The sequence below is a fragment of the Lemur catta genome, chromosome 7 (assembly GCF_020740605.2).
Source record: "Lemur catta isolate mLemCat1 chromosome 7, mLemCat1.pri, whole genome shotgun sequence".
NCBI lineage: Eukaryota > Metazoa > Chordata > Mammalia > Primates > Lemuridae > Lemur > Lemur catta.
Genome location: NC_059134.1, coordinates 100,975,826 through 100,994,912, shown reverse-complemented (window position 1 = coordinate 100,994,912; position 19,087 = coordinate 100,975,826). Strand labels below are relative to the sequence as shown.

The 19,087-nt window shown below is 51.6% G+C and overlaps 1 protein-coding gene across 1 annotated transcript; it reads right to left on the bottom strand.

The window, feature by feature from the left end:
- Positions 1 to 4,716: 4,716 nt before the first annotated feature.
- On the bottom strand, positions 4,717 to 10,376 carry BATF2 (basic leucine zipper ATF-like transcription factor 2). The gene is made up of 3 exons (XM_045556083.1): positions 10,203 to 10,376; positions 8,665 to 8,769; positions 4,717 to 6,528 (listed from the first exon to the last, which is right to left on the bottom strand). The coding sequence occupies exons 1-3, from the start codon at positions 10,239 to 10,241 to the stop codon at positions 5,845 to 5,847; spliced, it is 828 nt and encodes a 275-aa protein (XP_045412039.1). The 5' UTR covers positions 10,242 to 10,376; the 3' UTR covers positions 4,717 to 5,844.
- Positions 10,377 to 19,087: the final 8,711 nt, after the last annotated feature.

Here is a 19,087-nt window from a genome sequence, read left to right as displayed (position 1 = left end):
TCACTTAACTTGGAAGATTATGGAGGCTTCTTAGAGGAAGGAGCATTTGAAGAGGAGTGGCAGAGGCAGCTTCTAGGCATGCAGGAGTGGTGAGGGAAGGAGTGTCAGGCTGAGAGCTCTGGGTGCACAAGAAGAGGAGGCCCTCATGGAGGCACAGGCTGCTTGGGCCCTCAAGGTCATCTTGCCCATCCCTCGTTGTCCGCTGATGACTATATATCCAGTCCTGACCTTTCTCCAATCTCCAAACTCTTATTAAGTAGTCAGATGTCAAATAGGCATCTCAGATTTAACATGGCCCAAATAGGGCTCCTGCCCCACCTCCTTAACACACACAAACCCCAAACTGCTCGTCTTCCAGTCTCTCCTGGCTTTGGGACTACCAACCACCAACTGCTCAGGCCCCAAATCTCAGTCATCCTTCCTCTCTCCCTTTGCCCACATCCAATCCATGAGCACATCCATCGGCTCCATCTATAAAGCACCTCTTCTGACCACCCCCCTGCCTCCTCTCACCCATGAACAATTTCATCTTTTTTAAATGTCAAGCTCTCTGATTCATGGGAAAAAAGCAAAGCCCTTACAGTGGTCCCTATGATCTGGCCTTTGGATATCTCTCTGACCTCACCTGCTGCTACCTTCCCCCAGCTCCTTCAGGCCAGCCACACCAGCTTCCTGACTTAAATACTTCAGGCTCACTCCTGCCCCAGGGCCTTTGCACTGGCTCTTCCCTCTACCTGGAACATATCTCCACATGGCTAACTCACTTGCTCCTTAAAATCTTTTCTCAAATGTCCTCTTCCTATTAAGCTACCTTGACAACTCTATTTTAAATTACAGCTTCTGCACTCTGACCCTCTCAATTCCTCTTTTCTTTTTGTCCAATTCCTCCTCCCTCCACTTCCCCACTAAAATGTAAGCATTTTTGTTTATTCCCTTCCTTATCTCAAGTACCTAAGACAGCATTTGAGAGTATGTGCTCAATAAATATTTTTTAAATGAATTTAAAAAATCAGTGTATTCCCCTGTTCAAAATTTTCCCACTCATGTGGGAAGAATCTCACATCCTTCACATGCTTACACAATTTTTCTGGACCCTCCTCAGACTTCATCTTTCTCTTTCTCCTAATTGATTGTGCTCCAGTCACACTGGCCTCGTTTCTAGTTTAGCTTTATCCTACCCCAGGGCCTTTGCACATGCCATTGCTGCTGCCTGGGATGTTCTTATGCTAGATCTTTGCATGGCTGACTCCCTTTTGACATTCAGATCTTAGTCCTGAATGATACCTCCTTAGAGACCCTTTCCCTGAGTTCTCTAAAAAAGCAGTACCCTCACCAGACTCTCAACTTTCCCTGCTTTATTTTCTTTATAGCCCATGCCACTCTCTGAATTACCTTATTTATTTGTGTTTATTGTCTCTGTCTCCCCTGATTTGACTATTAGTACCTTAAGAGCAGGGATGTCCGCAGCCTTGTTCACTGCTATATCCCCGGCACCTATGATAGTGTTTGGCATATACTGGATGCTCAATAAATATTAATTGACTGACAACATGAATAAATGAATAAATGACTAAATGAAAGAAATACAGCCCAGAGAGAGACAGAGGATTCCTCAAGGTCACTTTGCTGCTGGTGGTGCTGTCACGGGCCTGGCCTGTGCCTCTGTTTCCTTTGCCCCCTTATCATCGCGCTTCTGTCCTGAGTCTCAGCTTCTGCCCGTTCACTAACGTTTCCCCCACTCCAGCTATTGCAGCTGAAAGGACACGGGGAAGCCCCTCTGTGGATGGTTGGAGCCCTCTGGTCCCACTCAGTGAGAGCACGGAGGAAGTCTCCAGATCTCTTGTCCAAAACCCACCAGATCTCCGCTCACTGCTGGGGGCATTGCCACTGTTGCAAAGGGACACAAACTGTTTCCTTCTGAAAAATGGCCTCTCCAAAAAAAGCCAACTACTACTGCTGGTGGTGAAAGGGAACAGAAGGGTCCACGCAAGTGCTGGCTCCTACCCGGTGTAGTAGCAGCCCCCAGGACGGCCCCCCATGAGCCTGCCACCTGGTTTTCATGCCCTCGTGTAATCCTCTCCTCTGGGTGTGGGCTAATCTGGGGACTTGCCTCTAATGAAGCAAATATGGCAAATGTGACAGGATGTCATTTCTGAAATCAGGTTATAAACAGTCCAACACTTCCACACTGCTCACCTTTTCTTGCTTTCTCTGAGGGAAGCCAGCTGCTATGTCGAACGGGCTATGGAGAGGCCCAAGTGGCAAGGAACTAGTGTCTCCAGCCAACAGCCTCCCAGAACCAGAGCTCCGCAGTCAGCAGCAAGCTCAGAAGTGGCTGTCCTGGGGCCTGCAGATAGCCAGATGAGTGAGCTTGGAGGCAGATCGTCCCCATGTTGAGCCTTGAGATAGCTATAATCCCAACCTGGACTACAGCCCTGTATGAGACTGAGCCAGAGGCACTCTAAGTCACCCCTGATGCTTGACCCACAGAAACTGTGGGACAATAAATGTTTGTTGCTTAAGCCACTAAATTTTGGAGTAATTTGTTTTGTTTTGTCTTTTTAGGGACAGAGTCTGACTCTGTTGCCCAGGCTGGAGTGCAGTGGTGCGATCGTAGCTCACTGCAGCCTTGAACTCCTGGGCTCAAGTGATCCTCCTGCTTCAGCCTCCCAAGTAGCTGGGACAACAGACATGCACCATCATACCCAGCTAGTTTTTAAAATTTTTCGTAGAGATGGGATCTCGCTATGTTGCCCAGGCTGGTCTCAAACTCCTGACCTCAAGCGATCTTCCTGCCTTGGCCTCCCAAAGTGCTGGGATTACAGGTGTGAGCCACCATGCCCAGCCACAGAGTAATTTGTTATGCAGCAACAGATAACTAATACACCCAGGTATAGATTTCCAGGATATATTCAGTGGAAAGCTTATGCTATAGTGGTAGCTGTGTTTACAAATTCGGGGATTCACAGATATTAGCACTTGTTCCTCCTCAAGAATCTACATTTCCTCCCACTCCTTTTACTCTGTTTATGTTTTTAAACAAACTTAATATCAAACTGTAGTGACAGTTACACGCTCTATTTTTTCTGTTTCAAATGTCACAAGCATCTTCTCACCTCATTAAATCATCATCAAAGAATTTTTCATTCTTAGCAGCTCTTCAGACGTCTATCACATGAGCATACCAACATTAATTTAAGCAATTGCTCCCCTCTCTTATTTGTTTTAAGCTCAAGGTACAGTCGTAGCCTCCTGGGTCACGTCTGTCAGTGTGTGCCACTCTCCGTTCAGGGCATGGAGTGAGAGGCCAGGGAAGGCTGAGGGTGAGATTGCCTGCAATTAAGGGGCTCCTCATTGTTGAACCAAGTCTACATGGTTTCCTAGCTCTGTGATCTTGGGCTTGCTACTTAACTCCTCTGGGCCTCAGTTTCCCCTCCTGAACAGTGGGGATGATAAGCATACTTACTTCACAGAGTTACTAGAGGTGTCATTAACTTAATCCAAGTAAAACACAGCACAGTGCCTGACTTACTTAGGGTGTGTCAACACAGCCAGGCCACGGTATCCTCATCCCCCACACTGAGTCCTGGTCCCAGTGCCTAATGTCAACTCTTGTCCCAGACTCCAGCCCACCCCCAATCAGCTGCATTTTGGCTTCCTTGTCCCCAGTTCGCTCACTCTGAAACTGCTGGTGACCCTGGCTCTGCTGCCATCCTCAATCCTTCGACATGTCTTTGCTACGTGCCCCTGGCATGATGATTAATTTTGTTTGTCATCTTGGCTGGGCCACGGTGCTCAGAAACGTGGTCAGACATTATTCTGGATATTTTTATGAGTTATATTTTTGGATGAGATTGATATTAAAATTGGGGGACTTTTAGTAAAGCAGATTGCCCTCCATGATGTGGGTGGGCCTCATCCAATCAGTTGAAGGCCTGACTAAAATAGAAAGACTGACCTTCCCCAAGCAAGAGTAAGTTCTGCAAGTAGATGGCCTTTGAACTTGAACTTGAACATCAGCTCTTTCCCGGGTCTGTGGCCTGCCAGTCCTCCCGGCAGATTTTGGGCTTGCCAGCCTCCATAATCATGTGAACCAATTTATTAAATCTCTCTCTCTCTCTCCACACACACACATGCACCCACACATGCACACATGCACACACATCCTGTTGGCTCTGTTTCTGTGGAGAACCCTGACTAATACACTTGGGCAAGAGCATCCCTTTTCTGGGCCTCAGTTTCCTCATCTGTAGTATGGGAGGGAGATTAGGTGGTTTATGAGGGATTACCCACCTTTAAGATTCTAGACTATTCCCTCTTCTTTCAAAGACCTTTTGCTTTCAACAGTATAGGTACAACCAGAGCTTTAAACAACTAGGCAGGCCAGGTGTGATGGTTCATGCCTGTAATCCCAGTCCTTGGGAGGCTGAGGTAGGAAGATTGCTTGAGGCCAGGAGTTCAACACCAGCCTGGGCAACATAGTGAGAAACTGTTTCTAAAATAAAAAATTTAAAAACTATCTGGGCATGGTGGTGTGCACCTGGAGTCCCAGCTACTCAGAAGGCTGAGGCAGGAGAATCGCTTGAGCCCAGGAGTTCAAGGTTACAGTAAGCTATGATTGCACCACTGTGCTCCAGCCTGGGCAACAGAGCAAGACCCTACTGTATCAAAACAAAAAGAAAAACAAACAAGTAGATAAAGCAACAAGGACTGGAAAACACTTTAATTTATTTGCCATCACATATGTGCCAAGACTTGTGTTCAGCACCCAGGAGTGTGTGAAATACTAACAGCATCTTGCTTACATGTATGTGAAAATCTGAGTGAAGAGCTGCGATTTGTCACCTCAAGCCCACATAGAGTGCTTGTCCTGGAGTCTCAGCGAGAACCCCTCTTGCAGCAGACACTGCTGCTGAGCTCCCATCTGGTCCTAGGCTCTGCTCTTTGGCTGCTGTCAGCCTCAGCCAAAGAGCAACGAGGGAGCTACGTAGGAGGGGTCCAAGTAGTGGGAGCCTGGGGACTGCACAGGGACGGGAGTGCTACCAGAGACCTGCTGCCAGGTGCAAATCCAGCTCTTCCCTCATTCTCCCCTCTTGCCTTTTGTGTGAGATGAATGGCTCTCCCACCACAGCCTTGGGGGCCCTGGGGAGGTAGGAGGAATTTGGGAAGAGCCTGGAGAGCGGACCCTGCAGAATCTCCCAGAAGCCTTGGTATGGCTGTGAGTACCCCAGCCTGCAGAAACCCCAGAGGGGCCTGCTCCAGGACTCTCCTCCACTGCTACCCACAGCTTCAGTTTCTTGGCACTGAAAACACTACTTGGGGGAGAATGAGTCCACTTTAGGGCTTCTGCTTGGCCTCTATCCACCCAGGCTTGATCTCTGGACCGGCCCCAGCGAGGGCGGGGTTTCTGGGGCTGCAGAGCTCCAGCCTGGGGAATCATGAGACAGAGGGGAGAGGCCCTCTCTGCTCCCAGAATGTGCACCTCCTCACATTATTCCTCAGTTTCCAGGACTTCAGCCCCTAGGGCACCTGGGCCAGGATCCCACCCGGATAGAGAAGAGCAGACGGAGGTGTTTCAGGTCCCAAGAAAGGCTGTGTGACCTTGGACGTCTCTGGGCCTCTGCTTTCTTATCTGAAAAAGTGGGGTGATAATCTCTATTTTGAGGTTGAAATAAGAGTGGCAGTGACAGGGCCTGCCACAGCAGCAGACACTGAGGACAGCTTCCTTTTCCAATGTGCAGTCAGCTTCTCGGGGCAGCCTTCGGGAGCAATGGAGGAGATGCCCGTGTGCTGAGGCTGCCTCCTGAGCCCAAGGGAGGGGCCAGCCCAGCTCCAGGGACCAGGTTAGAAGTGGACTTGAGCAGAGGAGAGCAGAGGGAAGGCCAGGAGAGGGTGGGGGCTGGGATCCACACTCAGCCCTTGCCAATCTGCTGCAGGGAAAGCAGGCTCATGCTCCCTGCTCTGCTGACATGCAAGCCTCAGAGCAGGGGAAGGGTTGTGGGGAGAGGACCCCAGCCTGCCCCTGGTGGAGTGCTCCAGCCCGAGGGGCTGTAGAGGGTCAGGTTGGGCTGTGGGGCTGAGCAGGAGGGCACTGAGCTTAGAGGAAGACTCCAGCAGGCTGTAGCCAGTGGGTGAGGCAGACAGGACAGGGCTGGGGGACAGCTGGGCAGGAGGTGCAGTAACCACAGCAGTGTCAAGGGACAGTGAGAGCAGAGGACATGAGAGGAGACCAGGGGAATTGTGAGGCTGTGGACCCGGAGAGAGTTGCTGAGCTAGGGGAGAACAGACTGGGGTCTGGAATAAGCCTGGCTGCTCCTGGCAGCCCTGTTTTCCATGAGGGGTGGGGACCAGGGGCTTCTCAGTCTGGTCCCAGCAGTCCGGGGACCCTGGAGCCAAGCAGGAAGCACAGTCCGTGCAGCACAGGCGCTCATGCATGTGCAGCGTCCGGCTCCACCTTGCCAGCTCTGCCTGCAGGGCCTGAATCTCCTTCCGCAGGGCGTGGTTGTGTTTTTCCAGGGACTCGTGCTGCTGCAGGAGAAGCAGATGGGCAGGGAAGGAGCTGTTAGCCAGCATCAGGGACCTGGCATGGGCCCTGTCCCCTTCCAGGGTCCTTGACTTCAGGGCTTTACCACCAGCTGAATGTCCAAGCTGGGGCCCCTTGGCCACTCTATGGCCAGCCCTTCACAACCATGCACCAAGTGTCCCTGTTCCACCTCCTGACTGGGCAGACTGTCTGCTCTCCCTCCCACCACTGGTCCCTGGAGCCAGCACCATTCCTCGCCTGGGGCCTCCACCAGCCTAACTGATGTGCCCCCAAACCACCCCATTCTCTTGCCCAGAGGAGCCGTTCAGCAAGTGTGTCCTTAATTGTAAGTTACAGCCCTTTAAAGGCTCCCATGACCTGCAGGATCCAAAGTCCTTGTCATGAAATTTGAGGCCTGCATGGTGGCCCCAGCTCAGACCTCCAGCTTTCTCTTTCCCGCCTTCTTCCTGTCCCTCACATGAACTCTGCTTCTTCACCACGTTTCCTGTCTCCTCCGCCTGGACGCTCTTCCACCCCTCTCCCCATGCTAATCCTGACCTGGTCTTCACGTGAGGACTTTCATGTCATCTGTCTCGGACACTTGAGTCTGCTTAATGCCACCGCCAGACCTGCCAGTGCCCCGGACTTGGCCACTGGAGCACTGTGGGAGGATTCAGGGGACCATTTTACAGGTTGACACCGCAGGTATGTTCAATTTGGCACCCCCGAATCAGCTGATCACCGGGTTCTGGGAACCCACTGGGACAGGAATCAACGTGCAGCTCTAAATAACCGTTCGTGATGGCAAAATGGGAAAATGCAGGAAAAATTTTACTTCTATGTCTCATAAGGCTGAACAACTGGAACGACTTCATCCCGAATACTTTCTGGATCATTTGTTTGTCTGTCTGGCTTTCCCACGAGAACATAAGCCCTGCGATGGGGCTGGAGTGCCCTCACAGCTGTACCTCTGATGCCTCGATTGTGCCTGTCACGCACTCAATACTCTGGAACAGGCGTCTCGGGGAAGGAATGAATGGGTGAAAGCACAAGGTCTCGTAGGCACCGTCCTAAGCACCAGTCCTCACTCTCGCCGGTCTGCAGGGTGCCTGCTGCCCCCTGTACCTGTGCCAGCACTGTTTCATTCACCCCCCGTGCATTTTCTCACCTTCATCCTCTGGGAAAACTCTTATTCACCCTTCAACACCAGCTCAGACTTCATCTCCTCTTTATACCGCCTGCTGCCACTACCTGTGTGCTATGGACTGAATCGTGTCCCCACCCCCAAATTCAGACGTTGAAGCCCTAACCCCCAATGGGACTGTATTCAGAGATAAGGTGTTTAGGAGGTAATTTAGATTCAATGAGGTCAGAAGGGTGGGGTTCTGATCCAGCAGGATTGGTGGCCTTAGCAGAAGAGGAAGGGAGAGTGATCGTGCTCTCTCCTCCCGCGTGCACCGAGGAGAGGCCTTGAGCACACAGGGAGGAGGTGCCACCTGCGAGTCAGGGAGAGAGCTCTGCCCAGGAACCAAGCTGGCTCGCACCTTGATCTTGGACTTGTCCGCCTCCAGAGCTGTGAGAGATCAACGTCTGCTTTAAGCCACCCAGTCTGTGCTACTTTTCAGGTGGGACTGGAGCTCAGCAAAGGAAGCAACTGGCAGCTGGGCCTGCACACCTCGCCCTTCCCAACCCTGAGCCAGAGTTCTCACAGTGTGGTCCTGGCCACCGCCAGAGTGCTGACTCCAGGGCAATTAATGACAATACAGATTCCTGGGCCCAACTTGGCCTAAAGAGGCGAGACCTGGAAAGGGAGGAAGAGTCTGCATTTTAACAAGGGCCCCAGCTGGCCACTGTGTGGGGCTCTCCCCATTTGCCTCCACTCCCTACCTCCCTTCCCCTAGACTGGGGTGCCCTAAGGGCAGAGCCAGGCTGGGGATGAACCTTTGTGTCCCTGCAGCCAGTTGTGTACCTGGCACATGGTTGCACTCAACACTCAGAAATTCCCCAATCTCAGCACAGGACCCTTTCCTCCTCCCAAACCCAGGTGACAGCAATTTAGGGGAGAACTCACAGGCACAATGGAGAAGGGGTGGCTGGGCCAGGGGAGTGGAGTCAGGGACAGGAAAGGAAGGTGTTCCCACCTGGTGCAGGGCGTCTGCCTTGTCTGTGTGCTTCTGTCGGCTGCGCTGGGCAGCCGCCCGGTTCTTCTGTTTCTTCTTCAGCTGCCTCTGATGCTCCTCAGGATCCTGCAGGGGACCAGGCAGAGGGCTCAGGGTCCCAGCAGGGGCCTTGCATCCTCTGTCCTGGCCAGCTCTTTGTACAGCCAAGTCTTTCCCCTTGAGTCAAGCCTCCGAGGGTCCCCGTTCTCCCTGAGGCCCCTCTTGCTCCCTCAGGGCCCACATCCTCCCACTGCAGGTGCTGCACACCTCGTGTAATGTCAGCCTCACCCCTGTGTCCTGCTCACAGCTCACGTGGGGCGGGCGTGAGCGGGGAAGCTGAGAGCCTGGGGTTCAAACCCAGACAGGACTGACTCCACACCCCATATTCGCGCAGCCCTGACACTCTGGGCAGGTCACTCACTTCTCTGGGCCAAGGCACCCCATCCCTGCAGTGGTGGCCCCCTGGTGCCTCGCTTATGGGCTGCTGTAGGAGCAGAGGAGAAAAACCCACTGAGCAGGCGGCTCTTGGGGGTCAGCTGCTGCTGTTCCCACTGCTGTTCTTCCCTCAGTCAAGGTTCTGGTTCCCCCAGTGTAAGCCCGTGAAGGCAGGGCCAGGGGCCGACTCAGTTCCACATGCCCCTGCCCAGCTCAGGCCCAGAGCTGACATTCACTTACTCAACAAACATTTATTAAGCACCTACTATGTGCCGGATCCTAAGCTAGGGGGACACAGCAATGAACAAAACAGGCAAAAATCCCTGCCCTCGAATTGCTCACATTCTAGCGAGGCAGTACCCAAGAATGAATGAATGAAGAGTCCATTCTGACAGAGGAGTGGACTTAAAGGTTGACAGTAGTGACCATCCCCTACTCTGGGGTCAATGAAACTTAGACAAAATATTTAATCCAAATGCTCAGAGCCCAGACAGTCAGGGCAAGAGGGACCATTGGGGACCTCACAGCCCAAACCCCTCCCAAGTCACTCTGGGGGTGTGTTTTGTGTAAGGACCTCAGGTGAGACTCTGGCTACCCTGGTGGAGGACTCTGTGCCACAGCTCCATCCTGGCCACATGCTCCTAGGGGTCCATGGCCACAGCAGGCTCATTTTAGACACGGGGAGACCAAGAGACAAAGGCTAGGGAAGGACCCACTGCCAGCAAAGGGGCGGGGGCAGGGGCCGTGGGTCCTATGAGAGGGGCAGGGCCTCTGAGGGAAACCACAGCCCGGGGAATCTGGAGAGGAAAGAGAAGGCTCCCGTGAGGGGGAAACAGGTAGACAGAGGCCAAGTTCTCAACTGGAGACTGGATCTGCAACATGAGAGCTGGAGAGGTTTCATTCTAATGCTCTGACTTCAGGGTAAGAAAGTGAGACTCAGAGAGGGGTGTGTAGAGCCCTTCCTCACACAGCCCTTGGGGACAGAGCTGGGACTTGGAGCTCCCAAGTGCACCTCTCACTGCCTAAGTACTCGTCCCCCAGGCATGTTCCCCTTCCCATCCCCACCTCTGGTCCCCTGTACTCACTGTCCCGGTTAGCAGCCCATCGCCCCCGCAGAGGTGCATGGCTGAGGCAGGGGAAGCAGAGGCACCCCTGTGCAGCGTCCCTGTCCCTCAGCAGCCGTGACCTTCCAGTGCCCTCTGGGGGCCTAAGGAAGTGGCAGCTCTTTAAATCCCCAGTGACCACTCCGCCCCCAGAGAGCCAAGTTTCAGTTTCTCCTAAAGCCACTTGCTGCCCAGAATCCCTGGCTCCGGGTTGCTCACGTGGGTGGAATTTCCTAACATGAACTGGCCTTCCGGTTGGGCCCCTTCTCTGGAAGGAGGCTGGTGGAGGGTGGGGAGGAGGGAAGACTGACTAAAGGCCAGGTGTGGGGAGGGTGTTCTGAGGGAGGGAGGGCAGGGGGCCAGGGACAGAGCTGAGAGGAGAAGCCAGCACGCACCAAGGGTGCATGTGGGGTATGGAGAGCCCCTGGGCTCTGGAATTGAGGGAGCCCAGGTTCACAGCCCACATTGCAGCTGTGCAGCTTTGAGAAGGTGACTTACCCTCTCTGAGCCTTAGTTTCCTCATCTGTAAAGGGTATGAGAGAGATGGCACAAATACTCACTCCCAGGCTTGGTGTAGGAGCTGAGCTTAGATAATACGACCACCCCCAGCCCTCTGAGACCAACGTTGAGGCATGCCTGTAAAAGTAAGCAAGTCCCTTACATAGAGCAGATGGATAAATTACTGTTTTCATGCCACAGGCCACACAGCAGTGGAGAGACTGATGTGTGGTGGTTCAGAGCCCAGCTTGCAAGCTATGTGACCTGGGTTCATAATTTCACCTGCCTGCGCCTCTGTTTCCACATCTGTGGAGTAGGGATACAAATAATTTTGTTGTGAAGATTAAATGAGTTAAGGCAGGTAAGTCACTGAACCCATGCCTGCTGCAGACAGAATAAGACCTCAACAAACATTCACAATTGTGATATGGCGTAAGATTCAAAACTACACTTATCGTATGAAAATAGCAAGCTGCAACAAGATCTGAACAATATGCTATAATTTCTATGAGGTTTAATAACACGGACACATAAATATGTAATGAAAGATAAACATACGCCTGAGAATGAGAAACAACACTCAGAGAATGGTGAAGGGAAGCGAGAGAGGGGTGGTCTGAGAGGGACACACAGGGACTCTGTCCACTTGTCTATAGTGTTTTAATAGCCTGAACTGTGTAAACAGTTCTCTGTGATATTATCCACACTTTGGGGTATACCTGAAATGTTTCATAATAAAAACTTTTAAAGGCCGGTCGCGGTGGCTCACGCCTGTAATCCCAGCATTCTGGGAGGCCGAGGCGGGTGGATCGCTTGAGGTCAGGAGTTCGAGACCAGCCTGAGCAAGAGCAAGACCCCGTCTCTACTAAAAATAGAAAGAAATTATCTGGCCAACTAAAAATATATACGGAGAAAATTAGCCGGGCATGGTGGCGCATGCCTGTAGTCCCAGCTACTGGGGAGGCTGAGGCAGGAGGATCGCTTAAGCCCAGGAGTTTGAGGTTGCTGTGAGCTAGGCTGACGCCATGGCACTCACTCTAGCCCGGGCAACAAAGCGAGACTCTGTCTCAAAAAAAAAAAAAAATCCATTGTTTAAAAAATAAAAAAATAAATCTTTTAAGGACTAGTAAGCCCTGCGGTCCCAGGCAAACCTGAACGGGTGTCGGGTGTCGGATCTCTGAGAGAGACGGCTGGATGGGACATCTGTCAGGGGATGGAGGAGCCGACGACTCCTGTCTGAGAACAGCGCACAGTATTAGGGTCCTGTGGTCTGTGCTTCTTGGGGGTGTGCCTGAGTCCTGAGGGCTCAGGGCCGATGATGTGGGGTCACAGGGATGGCCAGGGCTGCAGATAGGGTCTTCTGACAGGTACGCTGGGGATGGCAGAGAAATCATACCTATCTGACACACTTTGTTCTGAAGATGGAAAGACGCTTTGTGGACATTGTAAAGTACCATCCGGACCCGTTCCCCCGCCTGACACTTGTGGTGTCATACTGTGGCCTCTAGGATTAATGCGGTGTCATCGTTAAAAATGCCTGGCGGGGGGCGGGGGGCAGGATTGGGCATGACAGCTGGGCCTTGCCCTCCTTGCTTCTGAGGGGCCTGAGTGGGACACCCCATGCGGTGAGGCTGCCCCAGTTTCTCTGAATTATTTTTGTTCCCCAGGAACCGGGAGGGCTGAGGCGTCTTGCCTGAGGTGGGCCCCTGCGGGACTCATTAAGCCAGTCCCCGGGCTCCATAGGGAGCCAGCTGCAGGAGGCTCGTGCGTGACGTAACTAAGAAAACACACCTGTGTGTGCATGCGTGTGTGTGTGTGTGTGTGTGTGTGTGTGTGTGTGTGTGGAGAGGGGTTAGGGCCCGCATGTCCCCATCCCAGCCCCCAGCCCCAGCCCTGGACCTCCAGTCTTCCCCCTAGAAGGGAGACAGTCAGCAGGTGTGGCTCCTCCCAGGAGGCCACAGCCCTGGAGGCAGCGTTTATGGCTTGATCTCCTTGAGGAGACGACTGGGAGCGGGAGTGGCAGGGAGGGAGGGAGTCTGGGAAGGTAATGTTTAACCACAAATGTCTGTGCGAGGCCCCCCTTCCCCCCAGGTGGACACCAAGGACGGCGGGGCCATCCAGCCTGACCTCAGATGGCGTCTCAGTCTGCTCAGGCCGCTGTAACACACTACCGTAGCCTGAGTGGCTTAAACAACAGATCCATTTCTCACAGTTCTGGAAGCTGGAAAGTCCAAGATGGAAGTGTTGGCAGATGTGGTTCCGGTGAGGGCGGTCTTTCTGGCTTGCAGACAGCTGCATTCTAGCTGTGTCCTCACATGGCAGAGAGACAGAAAGCTCTGGTCTCTTTGTCTTCTTGTGAGGACACTAATCCCACCCTCATGACCTCGTCTAAACCTAGTTACCTGCTAAGGGCCCCACCTCCACATACCATCATATAGAGGGTTGCTGCTTCAACACACGAGTTCGGGGGTGGGGGACACAAACATGTACAACATGTACCCCCCAAATCTATTAAAATAAAGAAATAAAAAAACAAGAAAAAGAAAAAAATGGTGGGGTGCAAAAACAGGGATGAGGTTTTCTTTTCCCAATGAAGTACCTTTTGAATGGGAAAAAAGTTAATGATTGTGTTTATGTGTGAGAAGTGGCATTTAGTATCTGATGTAAACTGCCCCAAATTTCTCAGGCTTACAAAGGAGCTCAATGAGAGACGGGAGATTAGGGTTGTCTGGATTCTTAGTTGTCCCTACTTAGCCCTTCACTGTCATTCATTGCCTTTCGAGTGGACTTGCCTTAATTTCACACAGTGTTGCAGTAAATGAAGTATTCTCTATGAGTCACTCATGAAACCTTTGCTGAGAGGTAGGAGACCTCTGTGTTGGAGGAGTCTCTCTCCCTTATAAATTATGGTGTCAAACTTAACTTACTGACCAGCCTGGAGTGCACCAGCCTCAGGCACAGCTGGACCATGCTGCCCAAGCAGTGTCACCAGGAGACTCGCTCCACCTGCTCTCCCGGGGCCTGCTCGTGGTCGTAAGAGGGCCACAGAAACACCAGCTTGGCTTCCCCAGGGGGAAACATACCCCACCTCCTGCCACTGTCCCAGTAGTTTCAGCAAAGTCCCCAGGCCTGGCTCTCCATGGTCTGGCTTACGTCATGTGCCTATTCCTGACATAGGTCACTGTGGCCAGAGATAAGGTGAGACTGCCAAAGCCAGAGAGTCCCAGGCCCACCCTGGAGCCCAGGGATGGGGTCAGCCCTGTCTAAGCCATAGGGATGACGGGTGAGGAAGGGGCCACTCCCTAGGGCACCAGGTGCTGTCAGTGGAAGAAGGGTGAGTGGATGCTGGGCCGATGCCACCTCCCTGGCTCAGATTCAGATATGCGGAAGCTGCCACTCGGCTGTACATCCGTTGCCCCGGGTCACATCCCCAGGTGGATGGACTCAAATTCCCACGTGTCTCTGACACCAAGCCCCGCGCTCTCTTTCCATTACTGCACAGCTGCCCGAGTTGGGGAGGAAGGTCCCAGCGGTCAGAGACCCATGCACAGGAAAACAAAGGCTTGCTGAGGGGACGAATTCAGATGAACTAAATACTGGGCCAGCGACGTCATGGGGACTCCCCAAGGCATGAAGTTGGGGGGCCTGGGGTGACTTTCACTTTCAGCACAGCATGTGGCCAGTGCTCATTAAAGCTGGAGTCTGCAAATAGCTGGGACTCCCAGGAACTGGGTGACTTGACCTGAGGTTCTATGGGTTTGTCCCCGCCCAGGCCTTGGGGCTGAGCGACAGGAAGCAGGAGCTGGCAGATGTCCCCACACTCAGCTCCTCAGCCAAGCCCCCGCCCTGCTGGGCCCTTTGCTGCCTCCACAGCTTGGTGCTTCTGATTCTCTGCCACTCCTTTAACACGCACACCTTTCTGGGAAGCTGACAGGAACTCCTGGAAATGGGCAGGGTGTAGAAACAATAAACAGCAGCGCTCCGAGAGTCTGCCAGCATCCCAGGGCTTTGCAGCAAGTGGAAGTCACAACCACAGCTCCCGGATATTCCCAGGTAGTCCAAGCCCTAGAGAGACCTGGGTTCAAATCCTTGCTCTGCCACTGCTAGCTGTGTGACCTTGGACAAGGCCCTTGGTTTCTCTGGGCCTCAGTTTCCTTGTCTGTAAAATAGCGACAATACCCTTGCTTTGCCAGGACTGTCATGATAACTGAAACCACACATGCAAAGTGGTCACCAGGGAGCTCGAGTGAGTTCCCTCTACCTTGTCCCTGTGTCCGTTAGAGACAGGAGGGCCGGGCTGGGCTGGGCTGGGGAATGAAGCCCAACCCAGCCTGGCCAGAGACCTGCAATGTACCAGGGAGGAGAGCACTGCCCTGGGCAGATCCGGCACCAGGGATGGCACCAAGGGTGCAGGGGAGCTTTGGCCAAGCAGGTTGGCAGCGGGTCATGGCCACAGGACTCTAGAGATTATCTGGTTTCCTTGTTTTACAACTGGGAAAACTGAGGCTCAGCAAGAGAAGGGGAGTTGGCCAAGTGCAAGGAGGTTTTGGAGCCAGGCAGACCCGGGTTCTGCCACAGCCTCGGTGAGCTCTTCTCATCTTAATCCTCACTGACCCAGCCAATGTCTCGGGGCCCTGGAGGGGAAATAATGGAGGAGACTGGGCACCCCCAGAAGGGCAGGGAGCATTTGTACCTGCCGTGGACCAGCAGGAAGATTGAGGGGTGCACTGCTGATGGGGCCTCCCAGAGGTCTGTTTCCTGAAGCCAGGAAAGGGACCCCGCCCCTCCAGAAGAAAGGCTGGGAGTGGTCGCAGGAGAATTGGGTTCACCTGCAACTTATATGTGCCAGGCCAGGGCCGGCTGGGGGCTTCCTGGGAGAAACAGACACCACAGAGCCCAAGGAGGGCACTTTGCAAAACAAGGAACTGAGGTGGGTACTGTGGGCACGGGTTCTGCTCCCAGGGTAGCCACCACCTGCTTCCACCCAGACCTCAGTCTCCCTTCCCGACACCCGTGGGGACAGGGTTCTGAGATGCCCTTCTTGGTTTAGGCCTAGGGTAGGAGCTGGAATCCGTGGGGGTCTCAGAGAGTGGGAGCTGGGTCTCTGATTTGGGGGGCAGAGAAACCTGGTGGTTAAGAACAAGGTTGACAAAGCTCTGCTGCTTCCTAGCTGTGTGAGCATCTAGAAGCAATTAACAAACCCTCTGCCCCTGTCTCTATCATGCAGCAAGTATTTTCTTGAGCATCTACTATGTGGCAGGCCCTGTTCCAGGTGCTGGGAGACATCTGTTCTTCAAAAAAAGATGCAAATCCCTTCCCTTCTGGACTTTCCATTCTAGGGGGGAGTGGGGCAGACAATAAATGTAATAAGTTAAGTGAATTATACAGTCTGTTGCAAGGCCATAGGTGCTGTGGAGAAAACAAGCTAGGTAAAGGATTTGAGGAATGTGGGTGGGAGGGGTTCACATGTAATTAGTGGGGTCAGGCTGGGCCTCATCGAGATATTTGAACAACAAAAAAATTTGTTTACACTGGACAATAACAAAGAATTGAAGAGGAGAGGGTGGTGACAGGGAGGTACTGGTTGTGGGGTGGAGGAATGTAACACCCCAGGCCCAGGTGGGACTGGCAGGGCAGGGGGAGCAGGAGACTGGGGTGCAGTGCCACAGGGCCACTCATACAGGGCCTTGTAGGCCATCGAAGACCTTGGGGTCTTCCTCTAGAAGACACAGGAAGCATGGGAGGGACTGGGGCAGAGGAGGGATGCGATGCACAAGTTGGAAGAGTCTCTGTGCCTTGGGAAGGGGAGCATGGAAACTGGTCAGGAGGCTGCTGTGACAATTCAGGTGAGTGGTGGCTCTGTCACATGGAGATAAGAGTGGTACCTGAGCCTCAGCTTGCTGAGGGAAAGCACAGCAGCACGTGGGCGCCGGGTGTCAGCAACTACTGCTCTTATTCACCAGGCCAGGCCCCGTGCAGGCAGGAAGCTCAGGCACAGTCTTGTTCTCGAGGGTGTGCAGCAGGTGAGGTGGCCTGCAAACGTGCTTGTTGGAAGAGCTCAGAGTTTTCAAGTCCTTCCCACTGCCAAAAGTTCTGGAAAGGCTTGCAGATGTCATGTGCCCTTGGGTGGATGGCAGGGAAGTGCGTCACAGCTCTTTTTGTCATCTGGAAGTTGGAGAGGATGCCTCCTTTGCCTCCCACACAAGACAGCTGGGCTAAGACTTGTAATGAAGGTACTCCAACACTGTGACTTGCCATTTGAAGCATTTGGCAGTGGCCTGCATGTTGTATATACCCACTGAATAATCAGTGACCAGCCCTGGGGACAGGGCTGCCCTTGGATGCTTAAAGTTGATGAAGACTAGAGGTGGGAATACTAGAGCAGGCCAGGGTAGAACTGTAGTCTGTATGTAGTTGCCATTTCAGGGTTTAGGCTGCACATTCAACCTTCCAGTTCTGTTTACTAATAGGACAAAATCTATACTTGGGTGTGCTGCCACCAAGTGCTGGTTAGGGCCTCTGTCACAGGCACATGGTCCAAAAAATAAGACTTGAATCATCGATGTATCTAACCAGAGAGAAAAACAGGTTTTCAGATTTCTCATTAAAACTGTAACTTTATTTATTTATTTATTTATTTTGAGACAGGATCTCGCACTCTTCCCCAGGCTGGGGTGCAATGGCATGATCACAGTTCACTGTAGCCTCAAACTCCTGGGCTCAAACAATCCTCCTGAACAGTTGAGACTACAGGCACACACCACTTCCCTAGGATAATTTTTTAATTTTTTGTAGAGACAAAGTCTCGATATGTTTCAGGGGCTGGTCTCAAACTCCTGACCTCAAGTGATCCTCCTGTCTCAACCTTCCAAAGTGCTGGGATTACAGGCATGAGCCATAGCACCCAGCCTAAAACTTTACCTTTATTTTAAACACCCTATTATGAACATTATAGTTTAAAAGAATCAAACAGAAAATGTGTCTAGAGCATATTTAAAAATAAATATGCTAAAAAAGAATACTTAGGTATACTTCTTGCTAATGTTTAATGATCGGCAATTATAATTTAAGCAGGGTCTTCTCCCCTAACTTTTAAAAAAATTTATTTTTATTTTATCAGGCAACACCTCATTCAAAAAACAGAAGGAGGCCGGGCACGGTGGCTCACGTCTGTAATCCTAGCACTCTGGGAGGCCAAGGTGGGAGGATCGCTCAAAGTCAGGAGTTCGAGACCAGCCTGAGCAAGAGCGAGACCTTGTCTCTACTAAAAAATAGAAAGAAATTATCTGGACAGCTAAAAATATATATAGAAAAAATTAGCCGGGCATGGTGGCGCATGCCTATAGTCCCAGCTACTCTGGAGGCTGAGGCAGGAGGATTGCTTGAGCCCAGGAGTCTGAGGTTGCTGTGAGCTAGGCTGACATCACAGCACTCTAGCTGGGGCAACAGAGCAAGACTCTGTCTCAAAAAAAAAAAAAAAAAAAAACAACAACAAAAAACCAGAAGGAGTGTTCCCTCCCATGGCTTTTTTTCTTTTGGTTCTAGAATATCAAGAGTTTTGTTGTTTTTCCTTATGATTATAAAGGTGATAGATGAAGTAGCATGGCTGATTAAAAGACCTTTTAAAATTAAAACTATAATGCCAAATCGTCCTCCCCAGCCATTGGGTGAACATGCTTTTTTTTTTTTTTTCTAATTCTTATTACAGCATATTGTAGGGGTACAAAAGTTTAGGTTACGTATATTGCCCCCCACCCCACGAACATGCCTTTTTAAAAGGCATCTGGAACTCTATCTTCAAGTTACAATCCATTTTCTTAGCTCGAAGTTCTCCTTTGAAAAGCAGGTTTCACAGTTGTCAGGATTTCGGTATTTTAATTTCATGATTCTTTCTTGTGAAAAAAAAATATTCACGGTTATATATAACTACAGCTCTATATATCTTCCTTCCCAGTTTTCTTTCAAAGGTATTTCCCAAAGATTTCATTTCCTTCTGCTCCTCTGCTTCAAGTAAAAAAAAGAAAAGAAAAAAGCTCTCTTTTCTCCTTTCCATGAGGCAAATGAAAACAGCCCATGCCTAGCCCCTACCTTTAGTCTTTAAAAGCCTCTCTGCCCTCTGATTTCTAGCTACAGGCAATTCTTCAAAAGTTAAACAGTTACTTCCTGGACTCCCCCTTTTCACAGAGCTTGTAGGTTGTTTTTTTAAATCACCATTCACTGAAATCCTACTATGTGGCCATAGGAAGCTACAACAGCAGGGACAGGCAGGACTTCAAATATGACATTTAAATAAGTATTTCAACGCTAGTGGAAGTTTAATAAAGTAAAACAATCCAGAAGTGCTTAAGGTAATACTTTAAGTTCTCCCA

Bases quoted from the DNA above. Each gene is read 5' to 3' on its own strand.
- BATF2 (XM_045556083.1), bottom strand. From the start codon at position 10,241: ATGCACCTCTGCGGGGGCGATGGGCTGCTAACCGGGACA. The intron at 8,770-10,202 runs GTGAGTACAGGG...GGTCCCCTGCAG, and splicing joins ATGGGCTGCTAACCGGGACA to GATCCTGAGGAGCATCAGAG. The intron at 6,529-8,664 runs GTGGGAACACCT...CTTCTCCTGCAG, and splicing joins AGGCAGACGCCCTGCACCAG to CAGCACGAGTCCCTGGAAAA.